General features: G+C 35.1%; 1 protein-coding gene across 1 annotated transcript in view; it reads left to right on the top strand.

Moving 5' to 3' along the window:
- The window catches only part of CTNNA3 (catenin alpha 3), a 1,082,048-nt gene that overhangs the window by 58,275 nt on the left and 1,002,016 nt on the right, over positions 1–21,757 (top strand). The window contains exon 5 of the mRNA XM_040975830.1: positions 5,730–5,849. Within this exon, the coding sequence (XP_040831764.1) occupies positions 5,730–5,849 (120 nt within the window). The remainder of the gene's footprint in view (positions 1–5,729; positions 5,850–21,757) is intronic.

Below are 21,757 nucleotides of genomic sequence, written 5' to 3'. Positions count from 1 at the left end.
TGTAAAGAACACTGGTTTGATTTATTTAACCATGTGTTTTCCAGAAAAAGGAAACAGTTTATTTAGTAAGGAAAGACTGCTGAGTCAAACTATATTTCCCTATTATGTGTGTGTGTGTGTGTTTTAATGCTTCTCTTTCTAGCAAAAACTGATTTCAGTATTTTAATGGGAGATGAGCACTCACAATCTCTGTCATTTTGTTTGATGGATTGCTTTTATTGTTTGTGAACAGAAACAGTTTTATTAGAAAACATACTCTGGGAGGGTTTATAGTGTCTGCTTACTTTTACACTAAGTATTTTAGCAGTATTGTTTGAGTTTAGCAGTATTGTCCCCAGCTTTCAATTCTTGTCTAACCTGTGATAGATGATGATGTAGGCAAGAGGATAGATTTGGCTTTGCTTCTCAGTTCAGATATCATTTTAATATACAGTTTTAATACTCTTAGAACAGAGCCGAGTTTATTTTCAGTGCATGCTGAAAAAGTTGCCTTTTAAAAAAATATGTGTTAGAATGAGTCAAAGAATTAACAAAATATGAATTTAATGTTTAGGAAGTTATTTTTGGGTCCTTGATTCATTTTAACTCTCAATCAAAACTTTAAACTGATAAATTCCAGAATAATAGAATCTCTGTGATTAATAGTGGTTCCTTGCCTTACTTATCTTCAACTGGGAGATCATTTATTTTGAGAAATAATCATTATAATGGAACTGCATCATACTGAAATAATGTGGAAAATCTCAGAGATCTGTTTCAATGACCAAGCACAGTGACCAGTTAGAAAGAATAATCATCAAATGAAATCATTATCAAATTTCTTTAAAATATAAGGCTCAGCTTAGTCTTTTTTGTTTGTTTTTTAGTTTAGTTTTCAGGCATGAGTTATGGAATGAGGAGAGGGAGGAAGAAAGGAGACTGGGAAGAAGAGCAAGTATGAAACAATTAAATATACATTAACAATATGATTCTGAACTTTCTGCATTTGCCTGTGACTGCATTACCTTGATGCACTTGAATAGTGGAGTGTTAGACTTGTACCGTTGCTGAAGGAATATACTAGTCTAGTAATATGGGAGAAAATGGTGGGAGGAGAAAAAAGGGGAGGGAGAAAGGGGAAGGAAATGTGAGAATCTCCATACCTACAAAGCCGTATCATGGAAAATAATAAAAAAAATATTTTTAAAAAAAGGAGGGAGAGAGTTAAAGATTTTTCATTGGCTAGTTCACTACCTAGATGACTGCAAAGTCTGGAGGTAGGCCAGGTTGAAGCCAGGAGCCAAGAGCTTCTTCCAGGTTTCCCACATGGGTAACAGACTAAGCATTTGGGCTATCTTATGCTGCTTTCCCTAGGCCATTGGCAAGGAGCAGGATAGCAAGTGGAAAAGCAGAGACGAACCAGCACTTACATGGGATATAACGTCACAGGTGATAGATTTTCCTGTTATGTCAAAATTCTGGCCCCCATCTTACATTTATCTTCAGTATTTCAGCTTCATATATAAAGTAAAATTCTTACTCTATAGTATCTCTAAGTGCACAAGTGGACAGATGGGATACGTTATGTGTACTAGGCAGTCTAACTGCGGGTTACCCTATAGATTTCTTTTTCCTTGTAATAAATAAAAATTGTATAGATTTCTGGATACTCTGATGTGTAAATTATGTAATGGCATGTCAGGGAAAACATATCTGTCTGTCTCCTCAAATATTTGACATTTCTTTATGGTGAAAACATTCACATTTTTTGCAGCTTAATTTTTCATTCACATTAAGAGAACACCTTTTATATATTCCATTGGTATAGTTCCAAGAAGAAAGTCATACTCCTGACCTCTGAGTCCCCCAGTAGTCCTCCTGCCCTTTCCTCTCTTCATCTGTTTTTACGAAGGCATTATTTTTTATCCACTACATATTTACAGGCTTAATTTCTCCAGTAATCATAACATTCAACAAGTAAAAAGTAGAAGATCACATTTCTTTTGGAGTATAAACATGAGCTAAAAATGAAAATCGTAATCCCAAAGTTACTTTTTAAAGAAAAATATATGATGTATTATCATGGTCTGCATTCATCCAGCTATGCAATAGAAGACTAGAATTTCTTAATCCTTTCTAACCATAACTAAATACTCATTAACTAATCTTACTGCACTTCTTCCTACTTTTCTCAGCCTCTGATAACCATCAGTGAGATCAATTTTATTAAATTCACACACACACATATATATATAAGAGATAATGTGGTATCTCTTTGTGTGCTCGGATTATTTCATTTAACATAGAAACTCTTGTTCCATCCAAGTTGCTGTTAATTATGAAATTCCATTATTTTTAGAGGCCAAAAATATGTGCCATTTTGTCTTTGTCCATTCATCATTTGATGGACACTTGGTTTTTTCATTTCTTTGCTATTATAAATTGTGGTATAATAAACATGAGATGTAGAAGTGTCATCCAAAAATTTCTTGATTTCAGTTAGATATTCCACAGTGGGATTGCTGTATCTTACAGTATATATTTTAATTTTCAAGACATTTATTTGAACAACAGAGATACAGAGAGGAAAAGAGAGAGATCTTCCATCTGCTTATTCATTCTCCAAATGGCCACAGTAGCCATAAATGTGTTGGAGAGATGGCAGAACTTCTGGGTCTCCAATAGGCCAAGCAGGGGCTCAAAAACTTGGGCCATCTTCTTTTTTCATCATATTAGAATGAACTGCATAGCAAGTGCAGCCTCAGACTAGAACTGGAATGTAGTTAGAATGTCAGTGTTGCAGGCAGTGGCTTACCCAGCTGGATTGTAATGAATTCCCGTTTTTGTGTTTTGAAGCCTTTGTTTACCACAATGGCTGTACTAATTTATTTATTTATTTATTTTTACAGTACAGTAGTTATTTCATACAGGGAAATCAAACTTTAGAGGACAAACACAGCTAAAACAAGCAGTAAAGAGATTAAAATATTGACATAGCTCCCCAAACTGGAAGGGTAAGCCAAAGATGAAACTGTAGCTGAAGATGAAGTTACATGCTCACATTCTCATACAGGCAGTAAAATTCTAAAGAGGATAAATCAAGTAATATATTGAAAATATTGTTTATATAAAGAACTATGAGAAAAACAAAAATTCAAGAGAGAACAGAGTCATGTGTTCTGGGAAATATGATGGCAGAGGCTGTACTAATGTATATCTCTATGAGCAGTGTGTGGGTTCCCTTTTCTTTACATCCTTACCAGCACTCATCGTTTGCATTTTAATTAGTAGTTAACCTAACTAGGATGAGGTGATATCTCTTTGTAATTTTCCTTATGATTAGTGATGTTGAGCACTTTTTCATGTACCTGTTGGCTATCTGTATGTCTTTCCTTAAAAAGTCTGTTTAGATTTTTTTTTTAAGATAATCCATTGTTCAGTTGGATTATTGATATTTTTGCTATTGAATGTGTCCCTTTTAGGTTCTGGATATTATACTATAGACTTAATATGATTTCTCATGACAACTATATTTTATGTGAAAAATATCCTAAATGAGTGAATCCAAAATTTGTGAAATCATAATACTTTTAGAGTACTTTGAGTTCTTTCACATCGTTAATTTGGAGATGTAAGTTTCACAATAAAGGTTCCAGTGAAAGTTTTCACAGCTCCAGCTGTTGAGGCTGCTTGGGGAGTGAATCATCAGACAGAAGATCTTCCTCTCTCTCTTTCCTTCTCTCTGTATATGTGACTGTTGAATGAAAATAAATCTTTTTTTTTAAAATAAAAACAATACCACTGCTTAACGAAAAAGTGTAGAAGATAAAAAATGCTTAAGAATTAAATGGATTTTGGCAACATAGCTCAAATTAATTAATTTGTGGAATTACTAAAGTGTTTAGACTCTTACATGTGATATATTTTGATTTGAACACAGTGAAAAGGAATCGAGAAATGAGCAAGGCACAAATAATGATCATGAAATTTAGTGTAAAGGTTACTTAAGTTGTTGCAGAAGGAACGTGTCAGCTAGGTTACAGGAGGGGGAAAGGGAGCAGATTTTTTGCTATGTTTGATGGCTTGATGGGTAGAAACAGTTCCCACACAATACTCTGTTTTCCCGTTCTTTGAAACCTGATTCACGTTTCTTCACCTTTTCTGCATGGTCTGTGTCTCTTAGGTTTTTTTTTTTTTGTTGTTGTTGTTGTTGTTTGTTTGTTTGCATTGCGTATATTTTAATTTTCCTTACTTTTAAATACTCCCTTTCTATTTTCCCTTGTTTTAGAGCTAATTGTAGACTATAGACAGCATGAGCATTGTAGTAAAAATCTCATTCAATCAAAGTTTCTGAGTGTCAGTTTACTCACTTGTAGACAAAGAAGAGAAACAGGAGTAACTATACTTCTTTGGAAGGTTAAATTGAAAAGCACAGAGCACCTGGACTGAACAGTCACTCAATAAATGTCAGGGCCTTTCCCTTTCTCTGATTTTCTCTGTAGCATGTATGTTCCTTGAGGGAAGAAAGTATGTTTTATATTCATAGTGCCTTGTGCATAGTAGGTTCTAAGTGATTATTGGTGGAATTTAATTTACTGTCCTGCTGTCGAAGCTTAGCGCTGTTATTTCCCATTTCTTTTTCCTCTGTCATATTGGATTGAGATAAGCATGCTGCTTTCACGAAATTGAGGATTTAATTTAGTATCATGCCATTCTAATTTGACTTATTTCATGAGTTTGATATAGTAAGGGTCTTATCATTTCCCTGGAAATTAAATTATGTTCTATGAAATCTTATTAACCTGTCTCATGGTATCATAGTCACAGTAGAGTCTGGTGTTTTTAAGATGGTTAAGTTTCTATCTGTAGAAATCTTCCTAATGGCACAGAGTGAGAATGTGTCAAATAATGACATAAAGATAAAGCAAACATAAATGCTTGGCAGATTACATTACTTGACATTTTCAATTACTAACCTTCCACAGTATGTTCTAATTTACTAAAAATAAACCAAGAATTCTGTTTCGTATGAGTTCTTTTTGTATAATTAATTATCAGTAGCAGACAGTAGTCTGTGCTTTACTTCCATTTGTCACCTTTGTGCGTATATATTACCTGAGTTAAAAAGGAGAGCATTCTGATTCAGAACTGATTTCATAACTCAACTGTGCTATAGAGCAGAAGTGAATAAATGTTTGCTGAAATGTCAGATGTGCTTCCCTCATCAAAATGTTGGTTTTTCTTCCTTCATAAAACAGAAGCCTTTTTAAGAGATCTTTGCAGAAGTTATCTATTCCGTGTACATATTTCTACAGAGGCAAGCCAGGTCCCATGCAATTGTAGCAAAACACTACACAGGCAGCTACCTTTTCATAAATTCATTTGTTTTGATGATTGGGGAGTGGGAACTCTTTTAATGTTTTCTTATTTTGATAGATATGTATACATTTATCTTTTCTTTAAAAGAAGTAGGGTATCTAATACATGAAATTTAAAAAATGAATTGTATTTTCATGTTAGGATGAGGAATAAATATACTTATTAAAGTTGCTTATCTTAGCATACAGTTTCCAGTTTTTTATAATTATTTTTGATTATTTCATTGAAACATAATTAGCTAACATTTGTGATCTCTGAATTGTGGATGGGAAAATTTCAGGCTTGCTATTGACTTTTTTTTTGTATTAGCTAGTTTGGGATTTGAGAAAAATATTCTGTGATCTTAAATGATATTTTATTTTCAATTTCAGTTTCAAAGGACCTTTGAGTCTCTTAAAAACGCATCAAACAAATCTGACCTCCAGAAAACCTACCAGAAGTTTGGGAAAGAGCTGGAAAATCTGGATTACTTGGCCTTCAAACGTCAGCAGGTAGGAGCCAGAGCTCTCTTTGGCAGAGGAAAGAAGCATGTTAGACTTCCTGCTGTCTTGCCTGTCAAAGGTGCAGGTGGGTCTGGAAACACTTACCTTCTAAAGCTTAGGGCACAAACAGGGTGTATAGCGTTGATCGACTGTGTTCTTATGATTCCCTGCAGTGTTCAGTATGGTCCTTGCTCTTAGATGTGTTGTTAGCAGTTACCACAGGTGTGCTTGTACCTGTCTTAAAGAACCTCCTGCTGGTTTGTGAAGGTCTAACTTCCCTTTCACTAACAGTGTCTCAGTTCCTTAAAGGTAATCCTTATGATGGCTTCATTAGATGGCATGTATATTTGGCAGGATACCTGAGGAGAAAAATAATGTGAACCAGGAAAAGGTTGTGGACTTACATATAAAACTAAGGAAAAGAGTCACAATTATGCCAAAATATTAATTGATCTTCAGCTTTTTTATGTAAACAAAATTTACTCAATGTGGAAGGTTCAAGGAAAATATATGCTACAAATCCAAGGCTTTTTGCTTCTCCATGCATGCCTCAAGGTAAATCCAGAAGCAAAATATAATTTTAAAGATTCTTTTAGAATTTACATTTTACAAATCCAGTATCCCCAGTGATTAACTTCTGGGTCGTTCTGAGATGCTGGCTATCTTTCCTGGGCTGGACCTGCCACTAGGTGTCAGAGTTGTAAAGCTTTTATTGCAATTCAATGTTTGATCAGAACTGTCAGTTGGAAGTTTAAATTAGGTTGCATGAAATTCGGGAATATGTTCAATAATGGATATAATCTAGAAAAATGATTTAATGGTTGTCCTGCATGGCGAAGCATTAAGTCCATCATTTCATAATCCTTTCTGTTTGTGTAGCAAAGGGTGTAACATTGTTGCCATTCCTCAGTTTACAAATGTTAGACCTTTTAGATGAAGATTTTCAAAGCAGAACTTGTTATATTTAAACCTCTTTAAGTCAATATGATATGATCTCAAGTGTAGTCCTGAGAAGACATTTGCAGTCCAGGTCTTTTTCTATCATAAATGTTATGTGGAAATTTAACCTTCATATGGACTTTCTTTTCTTCTTCCTTTTTTAAAAAGGAACTATTTGTTTTTAGAAGTGTATTTGTTTGGTAGAATATTTAAAGGCTACCTATATCTTTGTTAAAGGGAAAAGGTCATAATATCCATGTAAATTTTATTTAAAAAATGAGTGCTGACCTGTGTATTGGTGCACACCAACGTCATAATTCTTGAGAGCAACTGCAGCAAGCAGGCTCCCAGCTGCAGTTGCTTAAAATCGTGAGTGACTGCAATTTTTACTACAGTTTTTGTTTCTAAGACCATATTTTACTAGTGAAGGGTACTTTAGTTGGCAGACAGTATTCATTGTCCTCTTATCCATTCTCATTTGCACAATCCAGTGATTTTTACATTTAGCTAATTGTGAATTTGAGTGAAGGTGAATGATTCAAGGGTAGAAGGATCAAAATATGTGAAAATGGCACTGGCAACAGTTAGGTAAATTGTCCGTGTCTGAGGAAAAGATGTGCACATGTAGTGTATATTTTATATGTATATATTAGTATATAATGACTATATACCATCTTAATCTGATAAAAACATGTATGAATGAAGCCATTGAGTGCTTTAACATTATGGTGAGATTGATTTTATAAGTACCATTTTACAAACAAAAAGATTTTAAAGAAAATTAAGTAACTCACATTCAAGTCGCAATGCTATTAAGATTTGCAGCTGGATTTCTTGTCTTAGCACAGTAACTCCATACTTGGATTGCTGCATTTCCTGGACAGGGATGACTTAAAGAGTCAGAACATCAGATCCTTTTTCACTTGGTGAAATTTGTCTTTTATCTTCTATTGCCTTAAGTTTCTGAGAACCTATTAAGCAAATGCTGAAAATGGTCCTTTTCCCTCCAATGAGGAAATAGATCTTTGTGAAATTGCTGATTCTGCAAGAAAGCTGCTTTAGTGTACGGCTGGATTCTTTGTATCAGAAAATCAGTCATGATTTATCCCCTGGTCCATTGTTGCTCATTGTGCCAGAATGTAAGCTGCATAAGGAAAGGGCGTTGTTAGTCACCTCCAAAGTTGTGTCTTTCCCAGAGCTCTTAACAGTATCTGGCCCATGCCACTTATTTAATAAATATTCCTATGTTGCTATGACAAATATTACTGTTGTCATGACAAAGAAGCATGCCAAAAGATTTTGTCTTATATTGTAGGCAATTGAAACTGATGTGTTTTGCTGTACTTTTAAAATCTGGAAGGACAATGATTCTTGGTTTTCTAGATGCTGATAGATTGCCCTTTGCCATATGTATTCTTTAGATTTTTCTCCTAACATATTTCTTTCTTCCATTTATTCCTTAAAGAAACAGAAAGTGTTGATGTTGTCTTAACTCTGAATTTTAGATATCCAGTGAGTTAACTATGATTATTTTCTTGGATTCATTCGTATTTTACTTGCTTTCTCTTGCTGTGACATTTTAACATCATTTTTGAGGGATTTGTTTTCCCAGAACCAAAAAGGACTCCTGGAATACTTTGTTGCATTCTTGCACCTTTAATTTTTGAGTAACTGGGGCTTTTTTCCTAGGAGAGAACTTAGTTTTTTCAAAAGTGAGTACTGTAGCAGACATTGTGAAATTGCAGTGCAGTTAGGTAGGTTACACCACGGGATGCCCACATGCCATGAAGAGAGCCTGATTTGAGTTCTGGTTCCTCTGTTTCCCATCCATAGTTCTGCTAATGTGTCTGGGAGGCAGCAGAAAATATTCCAAGTATTTGAGTCCCCACCACTGACATGAATGATCTGAAGTTCCAGGCTCTTGGCTTTTATCTGACACAGCTCTGGCTTTAACAGAAATTTGAGGAGTAAGCCAGTAAATGAAAAATTTCTTTTATCTTTGTCTCCCCATCTCTTTGTTACTCGACCTTTAATGTACACAAACAAGTAATATAAAAGATAATGAGTACTTCCATGATTCCTTGTGTCAGGACACATTCATCTCTCCATTTTTCAACTTTCGAAAGACTAATATCGAAAATAACTTTGGTTGGAAAAGGTGAGAGAGGAAGCCATGATAAATGAGGCAGTGTGTTCAGGATGAATCATCCTGAAGTAAATTGATGACAAAGCAGGATTAACCTGAGAATCTGGAGACTTTTGGTTCTTCTTGCTTGGAGATGAATTCTTAGAGTTTATGTGCTTAGAATGCTTGGTGTTTAATCCTTATGATTGGTGCTACACAGGAAGATAATAGCAAACCAAAGCTGTTATAGAGATCCCAGATTATATATTAATTTGAAAGAGACTTCTTTGGGCTTTAGATTGTGTACCATAAACTAAAATTTGATAATATTTACTTCAATGTTTTCGCTTCTTTTTCTAACCTTGATACTTATATAACATTGTAAAACGTATTTTTTCCGGAGGCTTCTGAAGTCTTTTAAAAATGTTGACACTATTGGATTGAGCATTCTAAAGATAATTAACACACTGATGCCATAACAGGTAAAACTAAACTGACATACTGGAGAAACACATCCATTTTTAAATGCATCACGTATTTCTGATTCTTGTCTTTGTCATCGCATGCTGTTCTTGCCCTTTTGTCTTTGTCTGATGTTTATGTACTCTGGTACTGAGAATTTACACAACCCTTTTCTACATAGTTACCTATCGTTCTTCAAAGTCAAGCTGAAGTCTAGTTTCCTCATAATAAAATGAACACTATTCAATACGTAAACTCTTTATTCTTTTCCATTCTTAGTTTTTTATCTGTGTAAAGCTATTTAGCATCTGATTAATTGTGTAATCATTGAGAAGCAATCTGGTATAGTAGTATAGTGGTTAGAGTAAGGCTATAAAGACAGTATATTCATTTTTTTCCATTGGGATTAACATTAAAATGTAGATGCAAAGAGCAAAATGGTGGTTTTAAGGGACTAGAGAACGAGGAGGGGGTGGTCAGATGGTACAAATGGTCAATTATAAGATAACTAGTTCTAAGGATATAATGTACAGCATGTACATCTAATAGTGTTGGTTTTATTAATTGAACTGATTATAATAATATATAATATGTAAATTATAGCAAACTATGCTGCATACTTTGGATACATTTCATTTTTATTTATCTATTAATTATTTTTAAGTAAAAAAGGAAAGTCACTGCATATGACAGTGACTGACCATTTAGCAATTCTTACACTTACCCTGAAAATCAAGAGCTGTAAGGACACAATGCTTAGTGAAACAAAACTGAATAATGCTAGGCTTGCTGTTGTGCTGTAGCATGAGAGAAGAGGGAATTGATAAATTCCAGTAATAATTTTCAACCAGGCAAAAACTTAAAGCAAGCAAAAATATTGTGAATGAACTAGCATAAGGAGATATACAGTAATATTGTGCTAGATTTTTTTTAAAATCTGTAAATATAGCATAAACTCATTTTCCATTGGGGTTAACATTGAAATGTGGGATGTAGATATGTTTTACTTAAGAGCTTTAAAAACAAAGAGTATATACTTCTGGAATTATTTAGATGTAGTTTAAAGGAGAGTGCAGTGTAGCGCTGGGCTGAATGAACACCAAGAGCGATTGTTCTTTAGGCAGTGGATTCACTGGTCTTTGTTAGCTAAAATTATGTTAATGGCTTAGCTGAGAGGAGATTTTCCTTTATTTGCCCTAAAATTAATCCAATCCTATAGAAGAATTTTGATTGGCTTATTCCTTTCATGAGTCAGAGAACCAGACTTCCTCATTAAAATATTTATCTGTCATTGATGGCATTGTTTCTTATTTGACCAGTCAAATAGCGTTATTGTTTGTCATTTATAAACCTGTATCTAAAGATTAGAACATTTCTGTGTCATTTAGAGATTCATTGTATGGAAATAGAAAATGCTGAATTATGAGGTAGTATACTACACAAAAGTTCAAACCAACCCAAACATGTTTTATTCAATCCACTACATGCACAACTCCATTTTGGTTCAGTTATACACAATTACTTCTTACAAAGGAAAAAAAATGTGTTAACATATATTCTTTAGTTTTTTTGGTTTGGAGAGAGAATGTTGGGTACATAGTTCAAGGTTATTCTGAATCACTATTAGATCCAGAATTAATATTCACATCTACCAATTTCTAACTTATTGCAGTAGTCATCTGGAAATTTTCATTACTTCATAAACTACATCTTTACAGGGTAATTTCTTTTTCCTTTTCTTTTTTTTTTATCAGCAAGGTTCCGGCCTAGATCATGAGGGATGATAGGATTATCATCCAGCCTTATGTATGCCTGAGCCAATTTTCAGGGTAATTTCTTTTCCTATAAAACCTAGGGGGAAATCTTACAGATTTTTATGTAACAACTCTGCTCTTTATTTAAAAATGAATAATAAAACTGATATGCACTATACATGTGTTATTCTTCTAAAATTTGATTCCACAATGTCTAACATTGCATAATGTATATGTGCATATAATTATATAATGATCATTGCATAATGTTCATGACAAATAGGTATCTTCTATTAAATTAATAAAGTAATAATATCATAGAGTCATATTAGTCATATATTTTTCTGTCTTTCATCTGTTGTTTCTGGTGTTCAGTTTATTGGTAGAACATAAGAATAAAGGCAGTGAGCTTACCATTCCTGATGAATTTGCATATACTCAAAAATTTATTAATTTTTATAAGATTATTTGCTAGAGCATAGTTTGCCTTATGGGCAGCTTATAGCTATGTTAAAGTGGAAAATGTTTATTGAAGTAGTTAATGCTTTGTTAAATATTGTTTGAAAATTTACAGTGCAGAATTTTAGAGCTGAAAAACCTCAACCTTTCCATCAGTTCATGTTTATTTTTTCATTTCTTGTGTTGACATAGTCAAGTTCATGAAGTTGTTAATAAAAATTGGGATTGAAAAGAAACTATTTAAAATTCTTAAGAGATTTAACTTTGAAAATGATAAATATCATGAGTCTGGTTAGTAGTTTGGAAATGATCTAATCATGAATATAGAATACATTTTCACTGTTGAGATTATGACCTCTGCTGCTTTAAGATACAAACTAGTGAAATATACAAGATGAGAGAAATTTAAATAAGAGTCTTTAGAACTAGTATGACACACATTGTTTTGTTTTATTATGTGTAAAATATTTATTTATAGATGGATAGGCATTCAGAGTTGTCATGTTCTAGCTTAATCCCCAAGTGTCGTTAATTGTCAGGGCTGGATCAGAGTGGAACTGGGAATACAAGTGCATGGTAGTAACCCAATTCCAGGAGTCAATACCATTTTCCCTTAGGTCTGCATCAGCAAGAATCTGGATCCAGTAGCCAGAGCTAAGTATCAAACCCAGGCATGCCAAAGTGTGATACAGTTGTTTTATTCAGAGTTTTCAACCATTAGGCAAAACACTTGTCCCATAATTCAGTAGTTATTTTTACATTTGAGAAAAATGAGGTTCAAGGAGATTCAGTCTGTGTACAAGACTATGTACTTTGCCAAGGGTAGAGGTGGGGTGGTAATAGGATATGATACTTTCTTATCCTCTTTGGTTCACTGGTGAACTCTTGAGCATATGTCAACTGATTGCAGGTAGATTCCTTGGTTTCTCAGGTTTGTGTTCTGAAGTTAAGAAAGGTCTTGTTCAGACATGCTATAACAAATTAGTGTGAGTTTGTTTTGGTACAGAAACTATTTTGAAATGTGTATAGTTTTTTTAATAATGGACATTTTTCCATGAATCTTTCAAGGAAATCAGATAGTATTTGTCTTAGTGCAGTTATGAATATATATATATACTTATACAAATACACATATATCACACTTTGTCCATTGATCATACTTTTATTTTTACATGTTATGTATTTTCTTAAGGATTTATTTTTATTGGAAAGGCAGATTTACAGACATGTAGAGATACAGAGAGAAATATCTTCCATTCACTGGTTTACTCCCTAAATGGCTGTAACTAGAGCTGTAAGCTAGAACAGATCCAATCTGAAGCCAGGAGTCAAGAACTTCCTCTGGATCTCACTCATGGTTACTGGGTCCCAATGCTCAGGTCACAAGCAGGGAGCTGGATGGAATGGGAAGTGGACCATCAGGACATGAACCAGTGTCTGTATGGGATCCTGTATGGGATGCAAGGTGAAGATTTAGCTATTGAGCCACAGTATTGAGCCCTTTATTTCTTCCTTCCTTCCTTCTGTCCTTTTCCAGATTTCCCACGTGGGTACAGCTTTCTGAGGCTTTCGACTGCCTTCCACTGCTTTCCCAGGCCACAAGTAAGGAGGTGGATGGGAAGTAGAGCATCCAGAGCATGAACCAGTGCCTATGTGAGATGCCAGTGCTTACAGGGGGAGGGTTAGGCAATTGAGCCATCATGTCCATTCCATGGTATCTTATTTTTAACTGATAGTTCCATCTGTCTAAAAATCTGTTGTCATGTTAATACCATTCTGTTTTTAAAAAAAATGATTTATTTTATTTTTATTTGAAAGGCAAAAGTTACAGAGAGAAGGAGAGACAGGAAAAAGTAATCTTCCACCTACTGGCTCATTCCCAAAATGACCACAAGGATTAGCACTGAGCCTGTCTGAAATCTAGAGCCAGGAGCTTCTTCTGGGTCTACACATAAGTGCAGGGACCCAAGTACTTGAGACATTCCCTGCTTATTTCCCAATTCCTAAGCAGGGAGCTGGATCAGAAGGGGAATAGCAGGTACATGAACCAGTGTCCAAAGTGTTGCTGGCACCAGAGATTGAGGTGTAAGCTACGAAACCACAGCACCGATCCGAATTCTGTTTTGATTAGCACAGCTTCATACTATGTTTTGAAGTCAGGTGTTATGATGCATTCAGCTTTGTGTGTATGTGTTTATAATTTCTTTGGCTATTTCAGGTTTTTTGTAGTGCCATACAAACTTTAATGTTGGTTTCTTTTTCTTTGGATTATATGTAGAATGCCATTGGTATTTTGATAGGCATCAAACCTTCATATTACCTTGGATATTATGGACGTTGTAACAAAATTAATCCTTCTGGTCCTTGAGGATAGCTGTTTTTCTTATTTATTGTACCTTCTGTGATTTCTCTCATCATCAATGAATCATGACTTTCATTGTAGAGCTCTTTTACTTCCTTGGTTAAGCTTATTCCCAAACCTTTTTTTTTTTTTTGGATTGATATTGTAAATGTGACTCATTTTATGATTTTTAATTTATTAATTTGGAAAGCAGAGTTGGATTGAGGGTGGGAGGAGGGAAAGAAAGAGACAAAGAGAGGAAGGAATGGAGAGAGAACAGGCAGAGTTACAGGTAGAGCTTCCATATATGGTGTATTCCACAAATGACTTCATTATCCTCGGTTAGGCCAATCTGAAGACAGGAACAGTGAACTCCATCGAAGGCTCTCATATGGTTGGCAGGGGACCAAGCACTTGCACCATCTTTTTCTGACTTTCCAGGCATGTCAGCAGCCGCTGGATTACAAGTGGAGCAGCAGTGATTTGAACTGGGCACTCAATGGCTGCCTGTTAGCCCACTGAATCATAATACCAGCCTTTTAAACAATGAGCTTGCTAGTGTTTATTGACTTTTATTTTATTTGAAAGAAAGTGAGGGAGAGATTGTTTGACTGATTGATCTTCTGTCTTCTGGTTTGCTTCTCAAACATAGATAGCAGCTAGGCTCATGTCAGGTGCCTGGAACTTGCATTCTGCTCCTTCTTGTAGGTAACAGGAACCCATGTACCTGAACTACTATATGCTGCATCTAAGAGTGTGTGTTAGCAGGAATCAACATCAGAGGAAGCATAGCTGAGCATTGAATCAGGCTCTGCACTATGGCATGTGGGTATTCCATGCTGTGACTAGGCCACTGCACCAAATGCATACCTCAGGCTAATTGTTTTTAATGTTTTGATTTTATATTCCGCAACTTCACTGAATTTAATATTGGCTTCACCATTTTTTGGAGGGGCACTATTTAGATTTTTCTAAGAATCCTTTGTTTTATTTTCTAATCTGAGTGCTCTCTTTCTTTTCTACAATTGCTGTAGCGAAGATTTCCAGGACTAAATTGAATAGAATTGGTAAAAGTGGAAATCCTTGTTCCTGATTTTTTAACTTTTCCCTATTTAGTATAATGTTGATTGTAGTTTTGTATATATAGCATGAATTTACTGCATTAAAGTGTTTTCCTTCTGTACCTAATTTATTGAGGGCCTTTGTCAGATGGAATTTTTAATTTTATCAAATGAGTTTTCTGTATCTCTTGGGATGGCAATATGTTTTTCATCATTCAATTTATTGACATGTTGTGTTATTTATTGCTTTGTGTATATTCAGCAAAGTGTCATTCCAAGAAGATGCATGGTATAATTGAAATCTTAAAAAACTAGATGAAGTTTGTTCTTCATCAAATAGACTAACATGCAGTAGTATATTCTGAGGGATGTTCAATGTACTGTTAAAAAGAATATAAATTCAATAGCTGTGGAATGAAATGTTATGTAAATGTCTGGTCTATGGTACAGATTGGTTTATAGTACAATTTAACTATTATGTTTACTTGTTAATATTTTTTTGTTTGGATTACCCGTTTATTGATGAAACTAAGTTGTTAAAGTTCCAAGCTATTACTATATTGGATCTTGTCTTTTTAGAATTAATGTTTATTTAATTTAATAGGTTTTATTCATTTTTAATCTATTTAAGATATTTTTTGGTACATATTGCTTATGATTATTATTTCCTCCTATTGAACTGATGCCTATATTTTTATGTTAATATATTTTATATACTATACTATGTCATTTTTGTCTTATTTATAGTTTTTACTTTATGTTATGTGAAAAAGCTATAGTTATTCCTGCTAATTTTTGGTTTCCATTTGTGTGGGATATCTTTTTCTAACCAGTCATTTTTTTTTCTGTAGTATCTCTTTACTGGTCAAATGAGTTTCTTCTAGATATAAAGTTCAGTTTTTTTTTTTTTATCTTTTTTGTTAACTGATAGATACATTTTGATTCAGAGATTTGTTTATAAGATTATTGTTGACAGATAAGAATTTATTTCTGCTATTTTGTTCATTGTTTTCTGATTGTCTGAGATACTAATATTTCCTTTCTGTGTCTGTTTACCTGTGAAGTTTGATGGTTTTTATAGTGAAGGATTTGATTTTTTTCATTTGTTTATCTGATTCATCAGTTTATTTTTTTCATGTGTTTTTACAAATAGTGCTTACCACCTTTTAGGTTTCAGATTTAAAATGTCTGAAGTATTTCTTGTGGGGTTGGTCTCCTGATGATAAATTTCCTGATTTTGTGTTGGAAGTTTTTTATTTCTACTTCACTTCTGAAGGATAGCTTCTCACGATGTCATATTCTTGGTTGGAAATGTTTCCCTTTTAGAACTTGAATATGACATCTAGTTTCTTCCCAGTAATTTTTTTCTTTATTTACTGGGGATTCCTATAAATATGACTTGGTGGTTTTCAGTTGTTTTTAGAATTTTCTTTGTTTTGAACTTTTGCAGCTTAACTGTAATATGCCACAGTGAGAATTGTTTTCGGTCAAATCTGGGATCCTTTGGGTCTTCTGGATAAAGGTGTCCTTATCTAAGGCAAAGGAAGTGTGCAGCTATTGTTTCATTGAATAGAGTTATCATTATCTTTCCCCTTATCTTCACCTACTGGAATCCAGTGATCTAAATATTTGTTCATTTAATGGTATCTTGTAAGTCTCAAAGGCTTACTTAATTCTTTAAAATTTTACTTTGCATTTTTAACACTTAAGAAAAAGTATCTGAAAGGCAGGCAGGGAGGGAGAGAATTAATGAGAGAATGAATGAATATGAATCATCCATGTGCTGGTTATTTCTCAAATGCCTGCAAAAGCCAGGCTTGGACCAGATCAAAAACAGGAACCTGAAACTCTGTCCAGATGTTCCATGCACTGCCTTTTAGGGTATACATCATTAGGAATCCAAAATCAGAAACGGAGTTAGCATACAAAGCCAGGCACTCTGATGTGGGATGTAGGCATCTTAACCACTGAACAAATATCTGGTGGTTTTTGTAGTGAAGAGCTTTCCAGAGACATGGAACACGTTGTGTGTTTCCTTAGGTGTCTATAGGTAAGTTCCAAAGTTAATGTTCTTCAGGAACAGGAGTTGGGATGCTGATGCTGTACAGCACAGGGGCATTTCTCTGCCTCCTGTAGGTGTACGCACCTCTGGTGGTGGAGGCTTCCCCCAAAGGAAATGGTGTTACTGGAATTATGAACCACGGGAGGTATAACCTTAGGACTGCTTCAGTGACTTTTACCAGTAGTACATTCATCTGGTGGCTACAAGAGACAGGGGATACTGATCTGTGGACCAGAATAAATTCTACTTCCCTGTAGGAGTAAGTGCCACTAGTAGTAAGGCCTTTGCAGGGAGGTTGCCACCTCAGGCTTTGGGTTGGCAAGGGTTAGTGGATGGCTGGCAGTGGCCATAAAAGCTAGTGTGAAAGAACAGCCTCAGGGTCAGCAGTGGCAAATAAGCTAATGGAAGTAGCAAGAAGAAGGGAGAGTGGAGGCAGATAGGTCCCATGTCTCAAGGGGCATGTAATTTTTTTCTTAGGTTTTGGGAGAAGTACTTCTATGCTGTGTTGAAATAGCTGTTCTCCATGGCATAATAGTGCTTGGACTTGGGTACTGGGGTCATAGTTGCACTGCTGGATCTCATTGTTTGGTGAAGCTGCAGCCCTTTCTGCTAGTGTGATAGAATGTCTTTGGGAACCCTGGGGATGGGGAGATACAGTTATCTTGTCCCACGGGGTAGTACGAATTTCAAAGTGTCCTTGTTCTCAAGATGGCCTTGAATGGCAACAGCCTGGCACTAAAGGTTGAGGGGGAGTGGCATATACACTTATTCTTTGAAGCAGTTTTTGTCAGATTTCTGGCAGCTCCCATCACTGCTATGCAGATTTGTGATGACTGGATCTCTCCTGTAACTGGGATTACTGGCGTCATGATAATGTTATCTACAGGGACTCTTCTGTTTGCCCTTTCTCCTGTAAGAGGGAGTCACCCCAACTGGAGTGCTGTGTTTGCCAGTGCACTTTGCTCCTCTCTTTGTGCTGCCATTCCAGGTTGCTGCGTCTTTTGGGGTTTTCTTTCCCTTGTGAAGTGCCATTCTCTTATCTACTCACCTTAAATGCAACTATTAATTTATTGTTCTGGTTCTTCTTTATGGAAGAGGAAATCACTGCTGCATTTCTATTCAGATGTTTTGGAGTTTTCAAAGACATAATTCTAATTATAGTGAGAACATTTGAGATCTATTCTCTCAGAACATTTCAAGTATACAGCGCATTTTAATTAATTATAGCCAACATTCTGTATATTAAATACTCGGAACTTACTCATCACTAAAAGTTTGTACCATTTGACCAGTATATATCCCCACACCCCATCTCTTGGAAACCACAATTCTATTCTCTCCTTTGACTTATGCTTTTTGGATTCCACAAGTAAGTGGCATCTTGCGAAATTTGTCATTCTGTGTCTTTCTTAATTCATTTAGCCTTGTATTTATGAATTGATTCATATTACTACAAATGGACGATTTTACTTCTTTCCTAAGGCTGAGTGATATTTCATTGTGTGTGTGTATGTGCATGTGTTTACATATATATTGTGTGATGTTTTCTTTATCCCTAACTGGTGTGTAGGTTGTTTTTATATATATAGGCTATTGTGAATGTTGCAGTAAACATATAGATACAAATATTTCTTCAGGATACCAATTTTGTTTGTATATATATATCAAGAAGTGAGATTGCTGATTATAATTATTTGAATGGTATTTTTCTTAAATTAGCTTATCTTTTCAGTTACATTTTTAAATTTCTGTGTCATGTTAAAAAGACAAGTTTCTGCACATATTATGTTTCTGTATATTGCATATTTCAGTAGCTTTAGAAATTGTTTTTGAACTACTACACCATTTTGTACAAATGAAAAGACAGCGTGGGAGACCCAGAAGAGTCTCCTGGCTTCGGCTCGGCATAGCATCAGCCATTGCGCTCACTTGGGGAGTGAATCATCGGACGGAAGATCTTCCTGTCCGTCTCTCCTCTCTGTATATCCGCCTTTCCAATAAAAAAAAAATAATAAAAATAAATCTTAAAAAAAAAAAGATAGTACATTGAATGTTAGAGCACCTGAACGTAAGAGAGCTGAAGAAGACTGTCATTTCTGACCCTGGGGTGTCCACAATGACTTAGCCAAACTGATCATGTGACCATCTGGTGTAGAATTAACATGTGTTCAAGAAAAGCAGGATTTGTCGCATATTTACTATGCAACTAATGAAAATTATGAAATCATATATATATGTATGTATGTTAAATTTGCATATCTAAGCTGTGCATCTATATTGTGAACAATCAACATCACATTCACTGTTATAGTGGCCTTGTCTGGCAAAGATATTACTGCCACAGCCACAGCTACAGCTGTCTGTGTTAATAGTGGTACTAGGAGTGTGTCTAGGGCCTTTCTGGATAAAATTCAAAGGAAATATTGAGGCTGCTTAGATGAGACCAACAGTCCTGCTGACAGTAGAGTTTTAAACATGCCCACACCAATCATGCAGGCTTTTGTAGATTTTAAAATATTTCTTAGGAGATGATTGCCAGAGTGCTAATTTAAGATGTAATGAGAAGTTCAGTCTGTTCTTTTTTTTTTTTTTTTCTTTAAAGACATGCTCCCTTTCCCTTCACTGAAATATCACATCTGGTCAGTTTAAAGTTGCTTTAGGAGCAAGCTAATCAGCTTTTATATTACATCCATGCTCAGTGACAATAACAGGAAGACATTGAAATATGATCAGGTGAGAAGCAGCACTGTCACAAGATGGTACATTGCTGAATGTCACAAGATGAACATTGCTGGTTACTTCACATTTTGTTCAGTGATTTAGAAGATAAAATTATACAGTGATAACAGAGACCTCAATTAATATTACTCAGAGTCAACTTTACATTGTAGTTGGACATTATTAAACTTTTAAAATAAATAGATTTTCTTCTTCTATGGTCAAGTGACATTTGTAAGCATTTGTCAAATCAACTGTATTTAGTTTAACATTTTCAGGATTACTTATCAGACTTTGGCAAGAAGCCGCATATTAACCTGTAATGTATAGTTCCTTTCTCTTTTTCCTAGTTTTATAAATCTAATGTCTTAATCTTTTTTCTAATGTAGCATACTGTATTAATGTATGCTAACATTCTCTATATAAATGTGGCTCATATTATTATGGCATCTGGTGGCACGGTAGTTCAGTATTTATCATCTACTCCATAATAAAACCATACTTCCAAAAAAGTTGTATGAACCTATTAGTTATCAACACAATTAAGCAGGTAACGATCTATGGCTGCATCCATACAGCATTCACAGTTGACTTGTGGCTAATTTTCCAAGTGTGGTGTTGATTGTTGATAGGAAGAACATAGATTATGGTATGAAATAGTTCAGCTTATTTTGAAAATTTTTTCTTTAGCATTGACATTTAAATTGTATAGTGTCCTTTACCTGTTTACTAATTGAGGAAATTATGGCTTAGTGATTCCGCTGTGTGCACAGTTTTGCTTTTCAAGGTTGCAGTTACGTGTTATCAGCTGCTAACTGAAGCAGCACAATGGAAATTATTAAAATGAAAAGCTCATATTGCATGATAAAATGTCATGTCATTCCACTCCATTCTTTTTTTTAAAGATTTATTTATTTGTATTACAAAGTCAAATACACAGAGAGGAGGAGAGACAGAGAGGAAGATCTTCTGTCCAATGATTCACTCCCCAGGTGAATGCAATGGCCGGTGCTGTGCCGATCTGGAGCCAGGAGCCAGGAACTTCTTTCCGGGTCTCCCACATGGGTGTAGGGTCCCAAAGCATTGGGCCATCCTTGACTGCTTTTGCAGGCTACAAGCAGGGAGCTGGATGGGAAGTGGAGCTGCCAGGATTAGAACTGGCACCCATATGGGATCCTGGCACGTTCAAGGCGAGGACTTTAGCTGCTAGGCCACACCGCCCGGCCCCATCCCACTCCATTTTTCCCTGCATGTCATTCATTTCTTCTTCCCAACAGTTTCATGTTGTATGTGTTACCTGCTCACCTGTTAGTCACTTAGTTTCAATCTCAGTTATCAGATCAACTGTTGGAGTAGTGTTGTGCTTTCTTCAGGTAACTTTATTTTACTTAATTATGGCCTCAAACACAACAGTGGTGATACTGGAAATTCACATTTAACTGAGAGGCTGTGTCATTTCTGAGTTACACATTTTGCCTTTATCCTAAATCTGTGTTTATAAAATTAAAGAAAATTTGATTTTGATCATTTCCCCCCACTTCAAATAATATACCCAAATCTGATTAATTAAGTGTGCTTTAACTTTCTTTTAAACTTAGAAGAAATTGTCTTTTGGAATGTCTCTAACATTTATCTGGTTGTATTTTTTATTTTGGAAACAAGGAGTATGTAAGTACTGGTTTACAATAATTAGATTTTTTAAAAAAGTTTCTAAAATTTTAAATTAACTTATTTTTAAAATTTTATTTTAATTTGCGAATCAGAGTTACAGAGAGAAGGGGAGATAGAGAAAGAGAGAGAAATCTTCTATTCACTAGTTCACTTTTGAAATAGATGCAATGTCTGGAGCTGGGCTTATCCAAAGGCAGCATCCAGGAGCTTCTTTTGGGTTCTCATTGTGATTGCAGGAATCCGAGTACTTGAGACATCTTCTGCTACTTTCCTAGGCCATTAGCAAGGAACCAGATCAGAAGTGGAGCAACAGAGAGTTAGCACT

Source organism: Ochotona curzoniae, unplaced genomic scaffold, assembly GCF_017591425.1.
Source record: "Ochotona curzoniae isolate NIBS_2020 unplaced genomic scaffold, NIBS_Ocur_1.0 contig_2692, whole genome shotgun sequence".
Taxonomy (NCBI): domain Eukaryota; kingdom Metazoa; phylum Chordata; class Mammalia; order Lagomorpha; family Ochotonidae; genus Ochotona; species Ochotona curzoniae.
Note: the sequence above shows the minus strand (reverse complement) of the source record. Positions and strands in the feature narration are given on the sequence as shown.